This window comes from Bombina bombina, chromosome 6 (assembly GCF_027579735.1).
Source record: "Bombina bombina isolate aBomBom1 chromosome 6, aBomBom1.pri, whole genome shotgun sequence".
NCBI classification, from domain to species: domain Eukaryota; kingdom Metazoa; phylum Chordata; class Amphibia; order Anura; family Bombinatoridae; genus Bombina; species Bombina bombina.
The window spans coordinates 345,413,938-345,438,062 of record NC_069504.1 but is presented as its reverse complement, the minus strand read 5'-3'; the positions used below and the strand labels follow the sequence as shown (position 1 = coordinate 345,438,062).

At 43.0% G+C, this 24,125-nt stretch overlaps 1 protein-coding gene across 1 annotated transcript in view; it reads left to right on the top strand.

The window, feature by feature from the left end:
• Nucleotides 1-24,125, top strand: part of UTP20 (UTP20 small subunit processome component) — a 350,150-nt gene that overhangs the window by 288,616 nt on the left and 37,409 nt on the right. The window contains exon 58 of the mRNA XM_053716993.1: nt 14,250-14,321. Coding sequence (XP_053572968.1) covers nt 14,250-14,321 — 72 coding nt within the window. The remainder of the gene's footprint in view (nt 1-14,249; nt 14,322-24,125) is intronic.

Here is a 24,125-nt window from a genome sequence, read left to right as displayed (position 1 = left end):
CATATTTCTCCAACATAGGTGTGTCCGGTCCACGGCGTCATCCTTACTTGTGGGATATTCTCTTCCCCAACAGGAAATGGCAAAGAGCCCAGCAAAGCTGGTCACATGATCCCTCCTAGGCTCCGCCTACCCCAGTCATTCTCTTTGCCGTTGTACAGGCAACATCTCCACGGAGATGGCTTAGAGTTTTTTAGTGTTTAACTGTAGTTTTTATTATTCAATCAAGAGTTTGTTATTTTGAAATAGTGCTGGTATGTACTATTTACTCAGAAACAGAAAAGAGATGAAGATTTCTGTTTGTATGAGGAAAATGATTTTAGCAACCGTCACTAAAATCCATGGCTGTTCCACACAGGACTGTTGAGAGCAATTAACTTCAGTTGGGGGAACAGTGAGCAGTCTCTTGCTGCTTGAGGTATGACACATTCTAACAAGACGATGTAATGCTGGAAGCTGTCATTTTCCCTATGGGATCCGGTAAGCCATGTTTATTAAGATCGTAAATAAGGGCTTCACAAGGGCTTATTAAGACTGTAGACTTTTTCTGGGCTAAATCGATTCTATATTAACACATATTTAGCCTTGAGGAATCATTTAATCTGGGTATTTTGATATAATAATATCGGCAGGCACTGTTTTAGACACCTTATTCTTTAGGGGCTTTCCCAAATCATAGGCAGAGCCTCATTTTCGCGCCGGTGTTGCGCACTTGTTTTTGAGAGGCATGACATGCAGTCGCATGTGAGAGGAGCTCTGATACTTAGAAAAGACTTTCTGAAGGCGTCATTTGGTATCGTATTCCCCTTTGGGCTTGGTTGGGTCTCAGCAAAGCAGATACCAGGGACTGTAAAGGGGTTAAAGTTAAAAACGGCTCCGGTTCCGTTATTTTAAGGGTTAAAGCTTCCAAATTTGGTGTGCAATACTTTTAAGGCTTTAAGACACTGTGGTGAAAATTTGGTGAATTTTGAACAATTCCTTCATGTTTTTTCGCAATTGCAGTAATAAAGTGTGTTCAGTTTAAAATTTAAAGTGGAAAAAGGATTATCTGCAAGTTCCCTGAAGGGACAGATTTCTGCCTTGTCTGTGTTACTTCACAAAAAGCTGGCAGCTGTGCCAGATGTTCAAGCCTTTGTTCAGGCTCTGGTTAGAATTAAGCCTGTTTACAAACCTTTGACTCCTCCTTGGAGTCTCAACTTAGTTCTTTCAGTTCTTCAGGGGGTTCCGTTTGAACCCTTACATTCCGTTGATATTAAGTTATTATCTTGGAAAGTTTTGTTTTTAGTTGCAATTTCTTCTGCTAGAAGAGTTTCAGAATTATCTGCTCTGCAGTGTTCTCCTCCTTATCTGGTGTTCCATGCAGATAAGGTGGTTTTACGTACTAAACCTGGTTTTCTTCCAAAAGTTGTTTCTAACAAAAACATTAACCAGGAGATTATCGTACCTTCTCTGTGTCCGAAACCAGTTTCAAAGAAGGAACGTTTGTTGCACAATTTGGATGTTGTTCGCGCTCTAAAATTCTATTTAGATGCTACAAAGGATTTTAGACAAACATCTTCCTTGTTTGTTGTTTATTCCGGTAAAAGGAGAGGTCAAAAAGCAACTTCTACCTCTCTCTCTTTTTGGATTAAAAGCATCATCAGATTGGCTTACGAGACTGCCGGACGGCAGCCTCCCGAAAGAATCACAGCTCATTCCACTAGGGCTGTGGCTTCCACATGGGCCTTCAAGAACGAGGCTTCTGTTGATCAGATATGTAGGGCAGCGACTTGGTCTTCACTGCACACTTTTACCAAATTTTACAAGTTTGATACTTTTGCTTCTTCTGAGGCTATTTTTGGGAGAAAGGTTTTGCAAGCCGTGGTGCCTTCCATTTAGGTGACCTGATTTGCTCCCTCCCTTCATCCGTGTCCTAAAGCTTTGGTATTGGTTCCCACAAGTAAGGATGACGCCGTGGACCGGACACACCTATGTTGGAGAAAACAGAATTTATGTTTACCTGATAAATTACTTTCTCCAACGGTGTGTCCGGTCCACGGCCCGTCCTGGTTTTTTTAATCAGGTCTGATAATTTATTTTCTTTAACTACAGTCACCACGGTACCATATGGTTTCTCCTATGCAAATATTCCTCCTTAACGTCGGTCGAATGACTGGGGTAGGCGGAGCCTAGGAGGGATCATGTGACCAGCTTTGCTGGGCTCTTTGCCATTTCCTGTTGGGGAAGAGAATATCCCACAAGTAAGGATGACGCCGTGGACCGGACACACCGTTGGAGAAAGTAATTTATCAGGTAAACATAAATTCTGTTTTTTTCTGTTAAGTGTGATCAGTCCACGGGTCATCATTACTTCTGGGATATTAACTCCTCCCCAACAGGAAGTGCAAGAGGATTCACCCAGCAGAGCTGCATATAGCTCCTCCCCTCTACGTCACTCCCAGTCATTCTCTTGCACCCAACGACTAGATAGGAGGTGTGAGAGGGCTATGGTGATTATACTTAGTTTTATATCTTCAATCAAAAGTTTGTTATTTTAAAATAGCACCGGAGTGTGTTATTACCTCTCTGGCAGAGTTTGAAGAAGAATCTACCAGAGTTTTTGCTATGATTTTAGCCGGAGTAGTTAAGATCATATTGCTGTTTCTCGGCCATCTGAGGAGAGGTAAACTTCAGATCAGGGGACAGCGGGCAGATGAATCTGCATAGAGGTATGTAGCAGCTTTTATTTTCTGACAATGGAATTGATGAGAAAATCCTGCCATACCGATATAATGTCATGTATGTATACTTTACACTTCAGTATTCTGGGGAATGGTACTTCACTAGAATTACACTGTAAGAAGTACATAAAGCTGTTTAATAACTAGAAATTATGTTTAACGTTTTTGCTGGAATGTAAAATCGTTTTCATTTGCTGAGGTACTGAGTGAATAAATGTTTGGGCACCATTTTTCCACTTGGCAGTTGCTTAATCTTTTTCTGACAGTTTCTGTTCTCTCTCACTGCTGTGTGTGAGGGGGAGGGGCCGTTTTTTGGCGCCTTTTCTATGCATCAGTTATTTCAGTCAGCAGCTCATTGTATTTCCTGCATGATCCGGTTCATCTCTACAGAACTCAGGGGTCTTCAAACTTATTTTGAGGGAGGTAATTTCTCTCAGCAGACCTGTGAGAATTATAGTTGACTGTGATAAAAAACGTTTATTCTGTAATTGTTTCCTGCTTTCAGAATTTGTTATCTTTGCTATTGGGATTAAACCTTTGCTAAAGTTGTGTTGTTTACAAGGATTGAGGCTATAACTGTTTCAATTTATTAATTTTCAACTGTCATAGATTTTCTGTGCTTCTTAAAGGCACAGTACGTTTTTAATATTATTCTAATTGAATTGTATTCCAAGTTGCAAGTTTATTTGCTAGTGTGTTAAACATGTCTGATTCAGAGGAAGATGCCTGTGTCATTTGTTGCAATGCCAAAGTGGAGCCCAATAGAAATTTATGTACTAACTGTATTGATGCTACTTTAAATAAAAGTCAATCTGTACAAATTGAACATATTTCACCAAACAACGAGGGGAGAGTTATGCCGACTAACTCGCCTCACGTGCCAGTACCTGCATCTCCCGCTCGGGAGGTGCGTGATATTGTAGCGCCGAGTACATCTGGCCGGCCATTACAAATCACATTACAGGATATGGCTTCTGTTATGACTGAAGTTTTTGCTAAATTACCAGAACTAAGAGGTAAGCGTGATCACTCTGGGGTGAGAACAGAGTGCGCTGATAATATTAGGGCCATGTCAGACACTGCGTCACAGGTTGCAGAACATGAGGACGGAGAACTTCATTCTGTGGGTGACGGTTCTGATCCAAACAGACTGGATTCAGATATTTCAAATTTTAAATTTAAACTGGAAAACCTCCGTGTATTACTAGGGGAGGTGTTAGCGGCTCTGAATGATTGTAACACAGTTGCAATACCAGAGAAAATGTGTAGGTTGGATAAATATTTTGCGGTACCGACGAGTACTGAGGTTTTTCCTATACCTAAGAGAATTACTGAAATTGTTTCTAAGGAGTGGGATAGACCCGGTGTGCCGTTCTCACCCCCTCCGATATTTAGAAAAATATTTCCAATAGACGCCACCACACGGGACTTATGGCAAACGGTCCCTAAGGTAGAGGGAGCAGTTTCTACTTTAGCTAAGCGTACCACTATCCCGGTGGAGGATAGCTGTGCTTTTTCAGATCCAATGGATAAAAAATTAGAGGGTTACCTTAAGAAAATGTTTGTTCAACAAGGTTTTATATTGCAACCCCTTGCATGCATTGCGCCGATCACGGCTGCAGCGGCGTTCTGGATTGAGTCTCTGGAAGAGAACATTAGTTCAGCTACTCTGGACGACATTACGGACAGGCTTAGAGTCCTTAAACTAGCTAATTCATTCATTTCGGAGGCCGTAGTACATCTAACTAAACTTACGGCGAAGAATTCAGGATTCGCCATTCAGGCACGCAGGGCGCTGTGGCTAAAATCCTGGTCAGCTGATGTTACTTCTAAGTCTAAATTGCTTGACCTTATTCGGGCCCGGGTTGAAAGAGATTATCGCTGACATTACAGGAGGTAAAGGCCATGCCCTGCCTCAGGACAAAGCCAAAACTAAGACTAGACAGTCTAATTTTCGTTCCTTTCGTAATTTCAAAGCAGGAGCAGCATCAACTTCCTCTGCACCAAAACAGGAAGGAGCTGTTGCTCGCTACAGACAAGGCTGGAAACCTAACCAGTCCTGGAACAAGGGCAAGCAGACCAGGAAACCTACTGCTGCCCCTAAAACGGCATGAATTGAGGGCCCCCGATCCGGGATCGGATCTAGTGGGGGGCAGGCTTTCTCTCTTCGCCCAGGCTTGGGCAAGAGATGTCCAGGATCCCTGGGCGCTAGAAATAATATCTCAGGGATACCTTCTGGACTTCAAATACTCTCCTCCAAGAGAGAGATTTCATCTGTCAAGGTTGTCAACAATCCAGACAAAGAAAGAGGCGTTTCTACGCTGCGTACAAGAGCTCTTGTTAATGGGAGTAATCCACCCAGTTCCACGATCGGAACAGGGACAGGGGTTTTACTCAAATCTGTTTGTGGTTCCCAAAAAAGAGGGAACTTTCAGACCAATCCTGGACTTAAAGATCCTAAACAAGTTCCTAAGAGTTCCATCGTTCAAGATGGAGACTATTCGGACAATTTTACCTATGATCCAAGAGGGTCAGTACATGACCACTGTAGATTTAAAAGATGCTTACCTTCACATACCGATTCACAAAGATCATTACCGGTACCTAAGGTTTGCCTTCCTAGACAGGCATTACCAGTTTGTAGCTCTTCCATTCGGATTGGCTACAGCTCCAAGAATCTTCACAAAGGTTCTGGGTGCTCTTCTGGCGGTACTAAGACCGCGGGGAATCTCGGTAGCTCCATACCTAGACGACATTCTGATTCAAGCTTCAAGCTTTCAAACTGCCAAGTCTCATACAGAGTTAGTACTGGCATTTCTAAGGTCACATGGATGGAAGGTGAACGAAAAGAAAAGTTCACTCGTTCCACTCACAAGAGTTCCCTTCCTGGGGACTCTTATAGATTCTGTAAAAATGAAGATTTACCTGACAGAGGACAGGTTAACAAGACTTCAAAGTGCTTGCCGCACCCTTCATTCCATTCAACACCCGTCAGTGGCTCAATGCATGGAGGTAATCGGCTTAATGGTAGCGGCAATGGACATAGTACCCTTTGCACGCCTACACCTCAGACCACTGCAACTGTGCATGCTAAGTCAGTGGAATGGGGATTACTCAGACTTATCCCCTTCTCTGAATCTGGATCAAGAGACCAGAAATTCTCTTCTTTGGTGGCTTTCTCGGCCACATCTGTCCAGGGGGATGCCATTCAGCAGACCAGACTGGACAATTGTAACAACAGACGCCAGCCTTCTAGGTTGGGGTGCCGTCTGGAATTCTCTGAAGGCTCAGGGACAATGGAGTCAGGAGGAGAGTCTCCTGCCAATAAACATTCTGGAATTGAGAGCAGTTCTCAATGCCCTCCTGGCTTGGCCCCAGTTGACAACGCGGGGTTTCATCAGGTTTCAGTCGGACAACATCACGACTGTAGCTTACATCAACCATCAGGGAGGGACACGAAGCTCCCTAGCTATGATGGAAGTATCAAAGATAATTCGCTGGGCAGAGTCTCACTCTTGCCACCTGTCAGCAATCCACATCCCGGGAGTGGAGAACTGGGAGGCGGATTTCTTAAGTCGTCAGACTTTTCATCCGGGGGAGTGGGAACTTCATCCGGAGGTCTTTGCCCAAATACTTCGACGTTGGGGCAAACCAGAGATAGATCTCATGGCGTCTCGACAGAACGCCAAGCTTCCTCGTTATGGGTCCAGATCCAGGGATCCAGAAGCAGTCCTGATAGATGCCCTGACAGCACCTTGGGACTTCAGGATGGCTTACGTGTTTCCACCCTTCCCGATGCTTCCTCGATTGATTGCCAGAATCAAACAAGAGAGAGCATCAGTGATTCTAATAGCACCTGCGTGGCCACGCAGGACTTGGTATGCAGATCTGGTGGACATGTCATCCTGTCCACCTTGGTCTCTACCTCTGAAACAGGACCTTCTGATACAGGGTCCCTTCAAACATCAAAGTCTAACTTCTCTGAAGCTGACTGCTTGGAAATTGAATGCTTGATTTTATCAAGACGTGGGTTTTCTGAGTCAGTTATTGATACCTTAATACAGGCTAGGAAACCTGTTACCAGAAAGATTTACCATAAGATATGGCGTAAATACCTATATTGGTGTGAATCCAAAGGTTACTCTTGGAGTAAGGTTAGGATTCCTAGGATATTGTCTTTTCTACAAGAAGGTTTAGAAAAGGGTTTATCCGCTAGTTCATTAAAGGGACAGATCTCAGCTCTGTCCATTCTGTTACACAAACGTCTGTCAGAAGTTCCTGACGTCCAGGCTTTTTGTCAGGCTTTGGCCAGGATTAAGCCTGTGTTTAAAACGGTTGCTCCACCATGGAGTTTAAACCTTGTTCTTAATGTTTTACAGGGCGTTCCGTTTGAACCCCTTCATTCCATTGATATAAAGTTGTTATCTTGGAAAGTTCTATTTTTAATGGCTATTTCCTCGGCTCGAAGAGTCTCTGAGTTATCAGCCTTACATTGTGATTCTCCTTATTTGATTTTTCATTCGGATAAGGTAGTTCTGCGTACTAAACCTGGGTTCTTACCTAAGGTAGTTACTAACAGGAATATCAATCAAGAGATTGTTGTTCCTTCTTTATGCCCAAATCCTTCTTCGAAGAAGGAACGTCTACTGCACAACCTGGATGTAGTCCGTGCTCTAAAATTTTACTTACAGGCAACTAAGGAATTTCGACAAACGTCTTCTCTGTTTGTCGTTTACTCTGGGCAGAGGAGAGGTCAAAAAGCTTCTGCTACCTCTCTTTCTTTTTGGCTTCGTAGCATAATTCGTTTAGCTTATGAGACTGCTGGACAGCAGCCTCCTGAAAGGATTACAGCTCATTCCACTAGAGCTGTGTCTTCTACTTGGGCCTTTAAGAATGAGGCCTCTGTTGAACAGATTTGCAAGGCTGCAACTTGGTCTTCGCTTCATACTTTTTCCAAATTTTACAAATTTGACACTTTTGCTTCATCGGAGGCTATTTTTGGGAGAAAGGTTCTTCAGGCAGTGGTTCCTTCTGTATAAAGAGCCTGCCTATCCCTCCCGTCATCCGTGTACTTTTGCTTTGGTATTGGTATCCCAGAAGTAATGATGACCCGTGGACTGATCACACTTAACAGAAGAAAACATAATTTATGCTTACCTGATAAATTCCTTTCTTCTGTAGTGTGATCAGTCCACGGCCCGCCCTGTTTTAAGGCAGGTAAATATTTTTTAATTTATACTCCAGTCACCACTTCACCCTTGGCTTTTCCTTTCTCGTTGGTCCTTGGTCGAATGACTGGGAGTGACGTAGAGGGGAGGAGCTATATGCAGCTCTGCTGGGTGAATCCTCTTGCACTTCCTGTTGGGGAGGAGTTAATATCCCAGAAGTAATGATGACCCGTGGACTGATCACACTACAGAAGAAAGGAATTTATCAGGTAAGCATAAATTATGTTTTTGTTGTTTCTTTTTTTTAGCTGTACCACGACCAATATTGCACTTTGTTTTTCTTTTTATCATGGCTGACCTACTGGAACATACTTGTTCTATGTGTTTAGCTGCCAAACCCCCTCTTTTTGTCCTTCATGTACTTAAAGAGCTTTACAGTTTAAAGATCAGATTTTCTTTAAAGGGACAGTCTAGGCCAAAATAAACTTTCATGATTCAGATAGAGCATGCAATTTTAAACAATTTTCCAATTTACTTTTATCACCAATTTTGCTTTGTTCTCTTGGTATTCTTAGTTGAAAGCTTAACCTAGGAGGTTCATATGCTAATTTCTTAGACCTTGAAGCCCACCTCTTTCAGATTGCATTTTAACAGTTTTTCACCACTAGAGGGTGTTAGTTCACGTATTTCATATAGATAACACTGTGCTCGTGCACGTGAAGTTATCTGGGAGCAGGCACTGATTGGCTAGACTGCAAGCCTGTCAAAAGAACTGAAAAAAGGGGCAGTTTGCAGAGGCTTAGATACAAGATAATCACAGAGGTTAAAAGTATATTATTATAACTGTGTTGGTTATGCAAAACTGGGGAATGGGTAATAAAGGGATTATCTATCTTTTAAAACAATAAAAATTCTGGTGTAGACTGTCCCTTTAAGACTAAGATATCTAAGGATGCTTCTCAGCTTGATGAGGGTATGCCGCAACTTTCACCCCAAACGTCACAGCCTTTAACACCCGCTCAGGCACCATCAACTGCGTCCATCTCATTTACTCTACAGGATATGGCGACAGTTATGTCATCCACTCTTACAGAAGTTTTGTCTAAGTTGCCAGTATTGCAAGGCAAACGTAGTAGAAGAGAGGACCAGGTAGTCCAGGTGACGTCTGACTCTTTGATGGCGATCTCCGAACACCCCCAGGGTTCTGAAGTGGGAGGTAGGGAGACTCTATCTGAAGGGGAATTGTCTGATTCAGGAAGTACATTGCCCCAGACAGATTCGGACGTAATGTCCTTCAGATTTAAGCTTGAACACCTCCGTCTGTTGTTGCGGGAGGTTTTGCTGACTCTGGATGACTGTGGCTCTATTGTGGTACCACCAGAAATTGTGTAAGATGGACAAATATTTAGAGGTCCCTTCTTATTCTGATGTTTTTCCGGTTCCTAAGAGAATTTCGGAAATTATTACACGGGAATGGGAAAGACCGGGTATTCTGTTTTCACCTTCCCCTACCTTTAAGAAAATGTTCCCTATAGCTGACACCGTTCGGGATTCTTGGCAAACGGTCCCTAAGGTGGAGGGAGCTATATCTACCCTGGCTAAGCGTACGACTATCCCTATTGAAGACAGTTGTGCTTTCAAAGACCCTATGGACAAAATGTTGGAGGGTCTCCTAAAAAAAGCTATTTATTCATCAAGGGTTTCTATTACAACAGACGACCTGCATTGTACCAGTCACAACTGCGGCTGCCTTTTGGTTTGATGCCTTAGAAGAGTCTCTTAAGACTGAGACTTCTTTAGAGGAAATAATGGATAGAATAAAGGCCCTTAAGCTGGCAAATTCTTTTGTTACGTACGCCGCTTTCCAGATCGCCAAATTGGCAGCTAAGAATGCAGGATTTTCCATTTTAGCGCGCAGAGCCTTATGGTTGAAATCTTGGTCTGCGGATGTTTCCTTTAAATCTAAGCTTTTGGCTATTCCTTTCAAGGGTAAGACCCTATTCGGGCCTGACTTGAAAGAGATCATTTCTGACATTACTGGAGGTAAGGGTCATCTCCTACCTCAGGATAAAACATCTAAGCAGAGGGGCAGACAGAGTCATTTTCGTTCCTTTCAAAATTTAAAGGGAGTCTCCTCTTCCGTTAAACAGGAAGGGAATTTTGCACAAGCCAAGTCCATCTGTAGACCCAACCAGGCTTGGAACAAGGGTAAACAACCCAAGAAGCCCGCTGCTGCTCCCAAGACAGCATGAAGGGGCGGCCCCCGTTCCGGGACCGGATCTAGTAGGGGGCAGACTTTCTCTCTTTGTCCAGGCTTGGATAAGAGACTTTCAGGATCCCTGGACACTGGAAATCGTGTCTCAAGGGTATCAGCTGGAGTTCAAAAATTCCTTCCCATGGGGAAGGTTCCTTCTTTCACGATTGTCTGTAGACCAGATAAAAAGAGAGGCGTTCTTATGTTGTGTAGAAGACTTCTCCACTATGGGAGTAATTTGTCCCGTACAGGGGCAGGGGTTTTACTCAAATCTTTTTGTGGTTCCCAAAAAAGAGGGAACGTTCCGACCCATTTTAGATCTCAAGAGTCTAAACAAGTTTCTCAGAGTCCCATCCTTCAAGATGGAGACTATTCGGACAATTCTTCCATTGATCCAGGAGGGTCAATATAGGACTACCGTGGACTTAAAGGATGCATACCTTCACATTCCTATCCACAAAGATCATCACCAGTTCGTAAGATTTGCCTTCCTGGACAAACATTTTCAGTTTGTGGCTCTACCCTTCGGGCTGGCCACGGCACCCAGAATCTTCACGAAGGTTCTATGGTCTCTGCTGGCGGTTCTCAGACCGGGGAGCATTGCAATGCGCCTTATCTGGACGATATTCTGATCCAGACGTCGTCTTATCAATTGACAAAGTCTCATACCGACATGGTTCTGTCCTTTCTAAGGACTCACGGGTGGAAGGTGAATCTAGAAAAGAGTTCACTAATTCCACAGACAAGGGTTCATTTACTGGGAACTCTAATAGATTCTATATCCATGAAAATCTTCTTGATGGAAGTCAGAAAGTTAAAGATTCAGAATTCATGCCGATCCCTTCAGTCCAATCCTCGGCCATCAGTGGCTCAGTGCATGGAGGTAATTGGATTGATGGTGGCGGCAATGGACATCATTCCGTTTGCTCGTTTTCATCTCAGACATCTACAACTGAGCATGCTCAGACAGTGGAATGGAGATTATGCAAATGTATCGCCTCAGATAGATCTGGATCAAGAGACTCTCTTCTTTGGTGGTTGTCGCAGGATCATCTGTCCCAAGGGACGTGCTTCCGCAGACCCTCATGGGTGATAGTGACAACAGATGCCAGTCTACTAGGATGGGGTGCAGTCTGGAATTCCCTGAAGGCTCAGGGTGTGTGGACTCGGTCTGAGTTTCTACTTCCAATCAATATTCTGGAATTGAGAGCAATATTCAATGCGCTTCAGGCTTGGCCTCAGTTGGCTTCGGCCAACAACATCACGACTGTGGCTTACATCAATCATCAGGGAGAAAAACATGGAGTTCCTTAGCGATGACAGAAGTATCCAAGATAATTCGGTGGGCGGAGGCTCACTCTTGTTATCTGTCGGCAATCTACATCCCAGGAGTGGGCAACTGGGAAGCGTATTTTTTGAGAGACAGACGTTTCATCCAGGGGAATGGGAACTCCATCCGGAGGTCTTTGCCAGCCTGATTCTCAGGTGGGGCAGACCGGATTTGGATCTGATGGCGTCTCGCCAGAATGCCAAGCTCCCAAGATACGGATCCAGGTCCAGGGATCCTCAGGCCGAACTGATAGATGCCTTGGCAGTGCCTTGGTCGTTCAACCTAGCTTATGTGTTTCCACCGTTTGCTCTCCTTCTACGGGTGATTGCACGGATCAAACAGGAGAGGGCTTCGGTAATTCTAATCGCACCTGCGTGGCCTCGCAGGACTTGGTATGCCGATCTGGTGGACATGTCCTCTCTGCCACCGTGGAAGCTTCCATTGAGGCAGGACCTTCTCATTCAGGGACCCTTCCATCATCCGAATCTAATTTCTCTGCAGCTGACTGCTTGGAGATTGAACGCTTGATTTTATCTAAGCAAGGGTTCTCTGAATCGATCATTTATACCTTGATTCAGGCATGCAAGCCTGTTACTAGAAAAATGTACCATAAGATATGGCGTAAATATCTTTATTGGTGCGAATCCAAGGGCTACTCATGGAGTAGGGTTAGGATTCCCAGGAATTTATCTTTTCTCCAAGAAGGTTTGGAGAAAGGGTTGTCAGCAAGTTCCTTAAAAGGACAGATTTCTGCTTTGTCTATTTTGCTACACAAGCATCTGGCGGATGTTACAGATGTTCAATCTTTTTGTCAGGCCCTGACTAGAATCCGGCCTGTGTTTAGACCAATTGCTCCTCCTTGGAGTTTGATATTAAGTTATTATCTTGGAAAGTTTTATTTTTAGTTGCTATTTCTTCTGCTCACAGAGTTTTTGAGCTTTCGGCATTACAATGTGATTCTCCTTATCTTATTTTTCATTTTGATAAGGTGGTGTTATATACCAAACCTGGTTTTCTTCCTAAGGTTGTTTCTAACAAAAATATTAATCAGGAAATTGTTGTTCCGTCCTTGTGTCCTAACCCTTCTTCTAAGAAGGAGCGTCTGTTAAATAATTTGGACGTAGTCCGTGCCTTGAAGTTCTACTTGCAGGTGACTAAGCATTTTCGTCAAACATCTTCCTCGTTTGTGTGTTTTTCTGGGAAACGTAGGGGTCAGAAAGCTACGGCTACCTCTTTCTTTTTGGCTGAAGAGTATCATCCGTGTTGCATATGAGACTGCTGGACAGCAGCCTCCAGAATGAATTACGGCCTATTCTACTAGGGCTGTGGCTTCCTCATGGGCATTTAAAAATGATGCTTCTGTTGAGGCTGCAACTTGGTCGTCTCTTCACACTTTTTCCAAATTTTACAAATTTGATACTTTTGCCTCGTCCGAGGCTGTTTTTGGGAGAAATGTTCTTCAAGCAGTGGTGCATTTTCGTTTAGGTTCCTATCTTGTCCCTCCCTTTCATCCGTGTCCTATTACTTTGGTATTGTATCCCATAAGTAAGGATGAAATCCGTGGACTCGTCATATCTTGTAAAAGAAAAGGAAATTTATGCTTACCTGATAAATTTTTCTTTTACGATATGACGAGTCCACGGCCCACCCTGTCAATTTCTAAGACAGGTCTTTATTTTTGTTAACCTTCAGTCACCTCTGCACCTTGGCTTTCCCTTTCTCTTCCTAACTTCGGTCGAATGACTGGAGTGGGAGGTAAGGGAGGAGCTATATATACAGCTCTGCTGTGGTGCTCTTTGCCTCCTCCTGCTGACCAGGAGGCGATATCCCATAAGTAAGGATGAAATCCGTGGACTCGTCATATCGTAAAAGAAATACATTTATCAGGTAAGCATAAATTTCCTTTTTGCCGTGGGCTGCTGTACAAGGTAAACACGGCGATCAATTGAATCAAATAAAGGAGCTTTCTACATGAAGTATCTTATACTTCATGAATGAAAGTCCCCTTTATTTGTTTAACTAGTAAATCCTAGCCTTTGTAAAACGCTAGGATTTACTTTCACTTTAAATCATAATTTAAATCACTAGCAGTAAGACTTGATTTAAATCAATTTAAAGGGACAGTAAACCCAAATATTTTCTTTCATTATTTAGATAGAGAATACAATTTTTAAAAGTTTCCAATTTACTTCTATTATAAATTTTGTTTAGTTCTCATGTTATTCTTTGTTGAAGGGATACCTAGGTAGGTAGCGTGCACATGCCTGAAGCACTACATGACAGGAAATAGTGCTGTCATCTAGTGCTCCTGTTAATGTATAACATTGTTGCAAAACTGCTGCCATATAGTGTTGTGGACACGTGCATACACTTACATCCCAGCTTTTTAACAAAGGATAACAAGAAAATGAAGAAAATTTGATAACAGAAGTAAATTGGAAAGTTGTTTAAAATTGTATGCTCTATCTGAATCAAGAAAGAAAAAAAAATTGGTTTTATGTCCCTTTAATGATTCATATAGAACAAGCAATGTTAAAAAACTTTCCAATTTACTCTTATCTAATTTGATTTGTTCTCTTGGTATCTATTGTTTAAAAGCTTTCTGTCTCTCAGGATATATCAAAAGAACACACACAGTCTAAGGATTATGAGTTTCAGACCATTGATCGTCACATCCTTTGTCTCATGATGCATCAGTGGAAGAGCAATGAGCAAGACAACTTATTCCTGTGAATTGTATTATAATGATAGCTAATAATGATTTTAATTTATCCTTACAGATAAAAGATTTAGCTCTGGCATTCTGTCATCAACTGCATTCGAAATTCCTTGACCCATCTCTTGGAGAGCAGGTATGACTTTTATACTTTGCATGTATAGAAAAAGAAATTCTTATGTCAGTCCCACGCTTATTTTCGGCCTTAGACATAACGGACCTTTGTATTCCTAAGATAGGGAAAGTCCACGGTTTTATTCCTTACTGTTGGGAAATACAATACCTGGCCACCAGGAGGAGGCAAAGACACACCAGCCAAAGGCTTAAATATCCCTCCCACTTCCTCATTACCCCAGTCATTCTTTGCCTTTCGTCACGTTAGGAGGTGGCAGAGAAGTGTCAGAAGATTTGGAGAGTCTTGAAAAAGGGTATCTGCCCTTCGAGATAGGACTGGAGTTTTAACTAGTCATGTCAACCTCTCAGTGAGAGTATTGATGAAAGTTAGAGTCTGGAGATGCAGAGAGAGTTTTTTTGTTTTTTTGCAAAACCATCCAGACTACTGCTAACCGCTCCTAAGCAATCAGTGTTGACGAGTTTCACTGCCTGCTTTCTCTCACTCAAGTCCATGTCAGGAGCACTGCTATAAGACTGTCACACTTGAGAGGCTGTGTTCTGTTCCACAGAATGGAACCTGGAGGCAAGATTGTTTAAATTTTTACACATAAAACAGGGTCACAGTGTGGCTCCTTTATACCTTGATAGAATCCAGGGTTAATATCCTCTGAAGGGGGTTTATTGAACAGTTGGGGTTAATTAATCAGTGTATTATTTACATGCTGCTTTGTGTGAATTTTTTTTTTTCCTGGGTGGATAGACTGTGTTTTTGACTGGAACAAACAGGTTTCACTTTTAAGTTTCACTTTTGTTTTTGAAAGTGTTGCACAGCTCCTATTACTTGCTGTACTTGTAATAACAGGGGAAGTACTGTCTTGCACTCCATTTGACCGCATGTGGTCTATGTTCATTTCCTCCATTCCGGCTGAGACTTGAATCTGAGGAGAGCGTTTCCTCTGTTAAAAGGACACTCAAGTCAAAATTAAACTTTCATTATTTAGATAGAGCATGCAATTTTAAACAACTTTCCAATTTACTTCCATTAATAAAATGTGCACAGTCTTTTTATATTTTAACTTTTTGAGTCACCAGCTCCTACTGAGCATGTGCAAGAATTCATAGAAGCGTCTATGCATTTGTGATTGGCTGATGGCTGTCACGTGGTACGTGTATGCATTTGTGATTAGCTGATGGCTGCCACGTGGTACAGGGGGATTGGAAATAGACATAACTTTTCAAATTGTCAGAAAAAACAGAATTTATGTTTACCTGATAAATTACTTTCTCCAACGGTGTGTCCGGTCCACGGCATCATCCTTACTTGTGGGATATTCTCTTCCCCAACAGGAAATGGCAAAGAGCCCAGCAAAGCTGGTCACATGATCCCTCCTAGGCTCCGCCTTCCCCAGTCATTCGACCGACGTAAAGGAGGAATATTTGCATAGGAGAAATCATATGATACCGTGGTGACTGTAGTTAAAGAAAATAAATTATCAGACCTGATTAAAAAACCAGGGCGGGCCGTGGACCGGACACACCGTTGGAGAAAGTAATTTATCAGGTAAACATAAATTCTGTTTTCTCCAACATAGGTGTGTCCGGTCCACGGCATCATCCTTACTTGTGGGAACCAATACCAAAGCTTTAGGACACGGATGAAGGGAGGGAGCAAATCAGGTCACCTAGATGGAAGGCACCACGGCTTGCAAAACCTTTCTCCCAAAAATAGCCTCAGAAGAAGCAAAAGTATCAAATTTGTAAAATTTAGTAAAAGTGTGCAGTGAAGACCAAGTCGCTGCCTTACATATCTGATCAACAGAAGCCTCGTTCTTGAAGGCCCATGTGGAAGCCACAGCCCTAGTGGAATGAGCTGTGATTCTTTCAGGAGGCTGCCGTCCGGCAGTCTCGTAAGCCAATCTGATGATGCTTTTAATCCAAAAAGAGAGAGAGGTAGAAGTTGCTTTTTGACCTCTCCTTTTACCAGAATAAACAACAAACAAGGAAGATGTTTGTCTAAAATCCTTTGTAGCATCTAAATAGAATTTTAGAGCACGAACTACATCCAAATTGTGCAACAAACATTCCTTCTTTGAAACTGGATTCGGACACAAAGAAGGCACGACTATCTCCTGGTTAATGTTTTTGTTAGAAACAACTTTCGGAAGAAAACCAGGTTTAGTACGCAAAACCACCTTATCTGCATGGAACACCAGATAAGGAGGAGAACACTGCAGAGCAGATAATTCTGAAACTCTTCTAGCAGAAGAAATTGCAACCAAAAACAAAACTTTCCAAGATAATAACTTAATATCAACGGAATGTAAGGGTTCAAACGGAACCCCCTGAAGAACTGAAAGAACTAAATTGAGACTCCAAGGAGGAGTCAAAGGTTTGTAAACAGGCTTGATTCTAACCAGAGCCTGAACAAAGGTTTGAACATCTGGCACAGCTGCCAGCTTTTTGTGAAGTAACACAGACAAGGCAGAAATCTGTCCCTTCAAAGAACTTGCAGATAATCCTTTCTCCAAACCTTCTTGAAGAAAGGATAGAATCTTAGGAATTTTTACCTTGTCCCAAGGGAATCCTTTAGATTCACACCAACAGATATATTTTTTCCATATTTTGTGGTAGATTTTTCTAGTTACAGGCTTTCTGGCCTGAACAAGAGTATCAATGACAGAATCTGAGAACCCTCGCTTTGATAAGATCAAGCGTTCAATCTCCAAGCAGTCAGTTGGAGTGAGACCAGATTCGGATGTTCGAACGGACCTTGAACAAGAAGGTCTCGTCTCAAAGGTAGCTTCCATGGTGGAGCCGATGACATATTCACCAGGTCTGCATACCAAGTCCTGCGTGGCCACGCAGGAGCTATCAAGATCACCGATGCCCTCTCCTGATTGATCCTGGCTACCAGCCTGGGGATGAGAGGAAACGGCGGGAATACATAAGCTAGTTTGAAGGTCCAAGGTGCTACTAGTGCATCTACTAGAGTCGCCTTGGGATCCCTGGATCTGGACCCGTAGCAAGGAACCTTGAAGTTCTGACGAGAGGCCATCAGATCCATGTCTGGAATGCCCCACAATTGAGTAATTTGGGCAAAGATTTCCGGATGGAGTTCCCACTCCCCCGGATGAAATGTCTGACGACTCAGAAAATCCGCTTCCCAATTTTCCACTCCTGGGATGTGGATTGCAGACAAGTGGCAGGATTGAGTCTCCGCCCATTGAATGATCTTGGTCACTTCTTCCATCGCCAGGGAACTCCTTGTTCCCCCCTGATGGTTGATGTACGCAACAGTCGTCATGTTGTCTGATTGAAACCGTATGAACTTGGCCTTTGCTAGCTGAGGCCAAGCCTTGAGAGCATTGAATATCGCTCTCAGTTCCAGAATATTTATCGGGAGAAGAGATTCTTCCCGAGACCAAAGACCCTGAGCTTTCAGAGGTCCCCAGACCGCGCCCCAGCCCACCAGACTGGCGTCAGTCGTGACAATGACCCACTCTGGTCTGCGGAAGCTCATCCCCTGTGACAGGTTGTCCAGGGACAGCCACCAACGGAGTGAATCTCTGGTCCTCTGATCTACTTGTATCGTCGGAGACAAGTCTGTATAGTCCCCATTCCACTGACTGAGCATGCACAGTTGTAATGGTCTTAGATGAATTCGCGCAAAAGGAACTATGTCCATTGCCGCTACCATCAAACCTATTACTTCCATGCACTGCGCTATGGAAGGAAGAGGAACAGAATGAAGTATTTGACAAGAGTTTAGAAGTTTTGATTTTCTGGCCTCTGTCAGAAAAATCCTCATTTCTAAGGAGTCTATTATTGTTCCCAAGAAGGGAACCCTTGTTGACGGAGATAGAGAACTTTTTTCTACGTTCACTTTCCACCCGTGAGATCTGAGAAAGGCCAGGACAATGTCCGTGTGAGCCTTTGCTTGTGGAAGGGACGACGCTTGAATCAGTATGTCGTCCAAGTAAGGTACTACTGCAATGCCCCTTGGTCTTAGCACCGCTAGAAGGGACCCTAGTACCTTTGTGAAAATTCTTGGAGCAGTGGCTAATCCGAACGGAAGTGCCACAAACTGGAAATGCTTGTCCAGAAATGCGAACCTTAGGAACCGATGATGTTCCTTGTGGATAGGAATATGTAGATACGCATCCTTTAAATCCACCGTGGTCATGAATTGACCTTCCTGAATGGAAGGAAGAATTGTTCGAATGGTTTCCATTTTGAACGATGGAACCTTGAGAAACTTGTTTAGGATCTTGAGATCTAAGATTGGTCTGAATGTTCCCTCTTTTTTGGGAACTACGAACAGATTGGAGTAGAACCCCATCCCGTGTTCTCCTAATGGAACAGGATGAATCACTCCCATTTTTAACAGGTCTTCTACACAATGTAAGAATGCCTGTTTTTTTATGTGGTCTGAAGACAATTGAGACCTGTGGAACCTCCCCCTTGGGGGAAGCCCCTTGAATTCCAGAAGATAACCTTGGGAGACTATTTCTAGCGCCCAAGGATCCAGAACATCTCTTGCCCAAGCCTGAGCGAAGAGAGAGAGTCTGCCCCCCACCAGATCCGGTCCCGGATCGGGGGCCAACATCTCATGCTGTCTTGGTAGCAGTGGCAGGTTTCTTGGCCTGCTTACCTTTGTTCCAGCCTTGCATTGGCCTCCAGGCTGGCTTGGCTTGAGAAGTATTACCCTCTTGCTTAGAGGACGTAGCACTTGGGGCTGGTCTGTTTCTGCGAAAGGGACGAAAATTAGGTTTATTTTTGGCCTTGAAAGACCTATCCTGAGGAAGGGCGTGGCCCTTGCCCCCAGTGATATCAGAAATAATCTCTTTCAAGTCAGGGCCAAACAGCGTTTTCCCCTTGAAAGGAATGTTAAGCAATTTGTTCTTGGAAGACGCATCCGCTGACCAAGATTTTAGCCAAAGCGCTCTGCGCGCCACAATAGCAAACCCAGAATTTTTCGCCGCTAATCTAGCCAATTGCAAAGTGGCGTCTAGGGTGAAAGAGTTAGCCAATTTGAGAGCATGAATTCTGTCCAAAATCTCCTCATAAGAAGAATCTTTATTGAGCGCCTTTTCTAGTTCATCGAACCAGAAACACGCTGCTGTAGTGACAGGAACAATACATGAAATTGGTTGTAGAAGGTAACCTTGCTGAACAAACATCTTTTTAAGCAAACCCTCTAATTTTTTATCCATAGGATCTTTGAAAGCACAACTATCTTCTATGGGTATAGTGGTGCGTTTGTTTAGAGTAGAAACCGCCCCCTCGACCTTGGGGACTGTCTGCCATAAGTCCTTTCTGGGGTCGACCATAGGAAACAATTTCTTAAATATAGGGGGAGGGACGAAAGGTATGCCGGGCCTTTCCCATTCTTTATTTACAATGTCCGCCACCCGCTTGGGTATAGGAAAAGCTTCGGGGGGCCCCGGGACCTCTAGGAACTTGTCCATTTTACATAATTTCTCTGGAATGACCAAATTCTCACAATCATCCAGAGTAGATAACACCTCCTTAAGCAGGGCGCGGAGATGTTCCAATTTAAATTTAAATGTAATCTCATCAGGTTCAGCTTGTTGAGAAATTTTCCCTGAATCTGAGATTTCTCCCTCAGACAAAACCTCCCTGGCCCCCTCAGACTGGTGTAGGGGCACTTCAGAACCAATATCATCAGCGTCCTCATGCTCTTCAGTATTTTCTAAAACAGAGCAGTCGCGCTTTCGCTGATAAGTGGGCATTTTGGCTAAAATGTTTTTGATAGAATTATCCATTACAGCCGTTAATTGTTGCATAGTAAGGAGTATTGGCGCACTAGATGTACTAGGGGCCTCCTGTGTGGGCAAGACTGGTGTAGACGAAGGAGGGGATGATGCAGTACCATGCTTACTCCCCTCACTTGAGGAATCATCTTGGGCATCATTTTCTCTAAATTTTGTGTCACATAAATCACATCTATTTAAATGAGAAGGAACCTTGGCTTCCCCACATACAGAACACAGTCTATCTGGTAGTTCAGACATGTTAAACAGGCATAAACTTGATAACAAAGTACAAAAAACGTTTTAAAATAAAACCGTTACTGTCACTTTAAATTTTAAACTGAACACACTTTATTACTGCAAATGTGAAAAAGTATGAAGGAATTGTTCAAAATTCACCAAAATTTCACCACAGTGTCTTAAAGCCTTAAAAGTATTGCACACCAAATTTGAAAGCTTTAACCCTTAAAATAACGGAACCGGAGCCGTTTTTATATTTAACCCCTTTACAGTCCCTGGTATCTGCTTTGCTGAGACCCAACCAAGCCCAAAGGGGAATACGATACCAAATGACGCCTTCAGAAAGTCTTTTCTATGTATCAGAGCTCCTCACACATGCATCTGCATGTCATGCTTCCCAAAAACAAGTGCGCAATAGAGGCGCGAAAATGAGGCTCTGCCTATGATTAGGGAAAGCCCCTAGAGAATAAGGTGTCCAATACAGTGCCTGCCGGTTATTTTACAAAATTCCCAAGAATAAAATAATTCCTCAAAGCTATGAAGTATAAAATATGCTTATATATCAATCGTTTTAGCCCAGAAAATGTCTACAGTCTTAAAAGCCCTTGTGAAGCCCTTTTTTTCTTTATGTAATAAAAATGGCTTACCGGATCCCATAGGGAAAATGACAGCTTCCAGCATTACATCGTCTTGTTAGAAATGTGTCATACCTCAAGCAGCAAAAGTCTGCTCACTGTTTCCCCCAACTGAAGTTAATTCCTCTCAACAGTCCTGTGTGGAAACAGCCATCGATTTTAGTAACGGTTGCTAAAATCATTTTCCTCTTACAAACAGAAATCTTCATCTCTTTTCTGTTTCAGAGTAAATAGTACATACCAGCACTATTTTAAAATAACTAACTCTTGATTGAATAATAAAAACTACAGTTAAACACCAAAAAACTCTAAGCCATCTCCGTGGAGATGTTGCCTGTACAACGGCAAAGAGAATGACTGGGGAAGGCGGAGCCTAGGAGGGATCATGTGACCAGCTTTGCTGGGCTCTTTGCCATTTCCTGTTGGGGAAGAGAATATCCCACAAGTAAGGATGACGCCGTGGACCGGACACACCTATGTTGGAGAAAAAGTCTACTACTCATTTGACGTTCAGACTAAATGCAATTGCATTGTCTTGTTATCTTGCATTTGTTGATTTTGCAAATCTACTGTGTTTACTGGTCCTTTAACTGCCTGGGTCTAGGAGGTGGTGAGTGCCCCAGCCATTGGGAGTATAAAGGTGTAGTTTTCTATAATAAAAAACGTTTTTATTTGTGTCCTACTGTAGGTATAACCTGAGATATGGAGGACTTTGACATGTTAGAAGGTACTCCTGTACTAAATCATATCATATAACATATCATGTTTATATTGTGAGGAGGCCGTGGTTTCCCACCCACTCAATTATGTTCCACATGCCTTAGCACCGTTATAAAGTCTAAGAAGGAAGACAAGCCTGCTAAGGCTCTTAGTCCCTCTGAGCTGTCTACCTCTCAGGACTCGGCGTCCCGTGAGATTACTACCCTTGCTACGTTATCCACTCCACATGCAGTTCCCTGTAGCACATCTAATCCTCCATCCGGAGGGGGCCTTCTTCCTGCCTTGCAGTTACAAACGGCGGTGTCTGTGGCCCTCAGCGCATTACCTCGCTCTAACAAACGCAAGAGAAAGGTTAAACATAGCTCTCCTGACCCAGAGTCATCTAAATATTTATCGGATTTAGCTATTATGTCCCAGTTATCCGATGATGAGTTAACCTCTGTAGCAGAGGGTGAACTTTCTGGGTGGGAGTCCTTAGCGTCTAAGCCTCCTGCTGCGGAGGAACCGTCCTTTAGATTTAAAATTGAGCACTTGCGTTTTTTATTAAAGGAGGTTCTGTCCACGTTAGAGGTTCCAGAGGCTGTGCTGCCTGAAGAGCCTATGATACCTAAATTAAACAGAATTTACAAAGACAGGAAAGTTCCTTTGACTTTTCCTGTGCCGATTAAGATGGCGAACATTATTAAGAACGAATGGGAAAGAATTGGTTCTTCCTTTTCCCCCTCGTCTACTTATAAAAAAGTTGTTCCCGGTCCTGGACTCTCAACTGGATCAATTTGTGGGGCTCTGTTCCTAAGGTTGATGGTGATATCTCTACGCTTGCTAAACATACTACTATACCTCTTAAGGATAGTTCTTCATTCAGAGAGCTGATGAATAAGAAAATGGAAACCTTTCTGAGAAAGATGTTTCAACATACAGATTTTTGTTTCAACCGGCGGCTGCCTATTGGTGCAACTTTGTCAGAACTCATTGAGGTGGAGTCTACCCTCGAGGATATTCAAGACAGAATTAAAGTTTTGAGAATTGCTAATTCTTTTATCTGAGATGTGAGCAAATTATTCGCCTAAATGCAAAGGCCTCTGGCTTTTCGGTCCTCGCCCGCCGGGAACTCTGGTTGAAGTCTTGGTCTGCGGATATGACTTATAAGTCCAGACTCCTTTCTCTTCCCTTCAAGGGAAATATTTCTCTTACTTGATGTATCCAGTCCACGGATTCATCCTTACTTGTGGGATATTCTCAATCCCTACAGGAAGTGGCAAAGAGAGCACACAGCAAAGCTGTCCATATAGCTCCCCTCAGACTCCGCCCCCCCCAGTCATTCTCTTTGCCGCTCTAACAAGTAGCATCTCCACGGGAGGGTAAAGAGTTTGTGGTGTTAGATTTGTAGTTTTTATTTCTTCAATCAAGAGTTTGTTATTTTAAAATAGTGCCGGTTTGTACTATTTACTCTGAGGCAGAACGTGATGAAGATTTCTGCTGAGAGGAAAAAGATTTTAGCATGTTGTAACTAAAATCCATTGCTGTTCCCACACAGGACTGTTGAGTACCGTAGAACTTCAGTTGGGGGGAACAGTTTGCAGGCTTAACTGCTTAAGGTATGCTCAGTCATTTTTTTCTAACAAGACCTGGTAATGCTAGAAGACTGAGAGAAATCCCCATGAGGGAAGGTAAGCCATTTTCTGAGACGCAGTATAGAAGGATGGCTTCAGTTAAGGGCTTAAATACTGGTAGACACTGTCATGGGCTAAATCGATTACTTTATTAGTGGAATCTTATATTTGTTCAAGTGTTTGAAACGTTAGAAACACTTTTGGGGTTTTTATTACGCCTAGTCTGACTCAGGAAGGCCCCATAACCCTGGACTGAAGAGGGAGGGGGCCTCATTTTCGCGCCTCAGTTGGGCAGTTGATTTCAAGACAGCTTCATGCAGCTTCACGTGTAGAGTCCTGAGAGTGCAGGAGGACATCAGGGAGGCTTATTTTTCGTCTACAAATAACCCTAAAGGAAGGTAGGGCCACAGCAAAGACTGTGGCACCGTGCTGTAGTGTGTTAAACCGGTTGTTTACTTCAATTTGCTCCGGTTTGGGCAATAAGGGGTTAATTGATTTGAAAATTAGTGTGCAATCATTTCAAAGCATTAGGATCATGTGGTAAAAATTTCATAAAGATCGGATGTTTTTTGGTGATTTGGTAAAAAAGTGTGTGCTTTTTATTATTTAAAGACACAGTAACGTTTTTTCAAAAAGTGATTTTTTTCAGTATTGTAGTGCTGTCTAAGTCTGTCAAACATGTCTGAGACTTCAGATAGACCTTGTTCTTTATGTTTAAAAGCCATGGCGGTACCCCCATTGCATTTATGTGTAAAGTGTGCTAAAACATCTAAGCATTTTAAAGACCATTCAGTGACACTTAAAAATGTAGCCCAAGATGATTCCTTAACAGAGGGTAATCCTT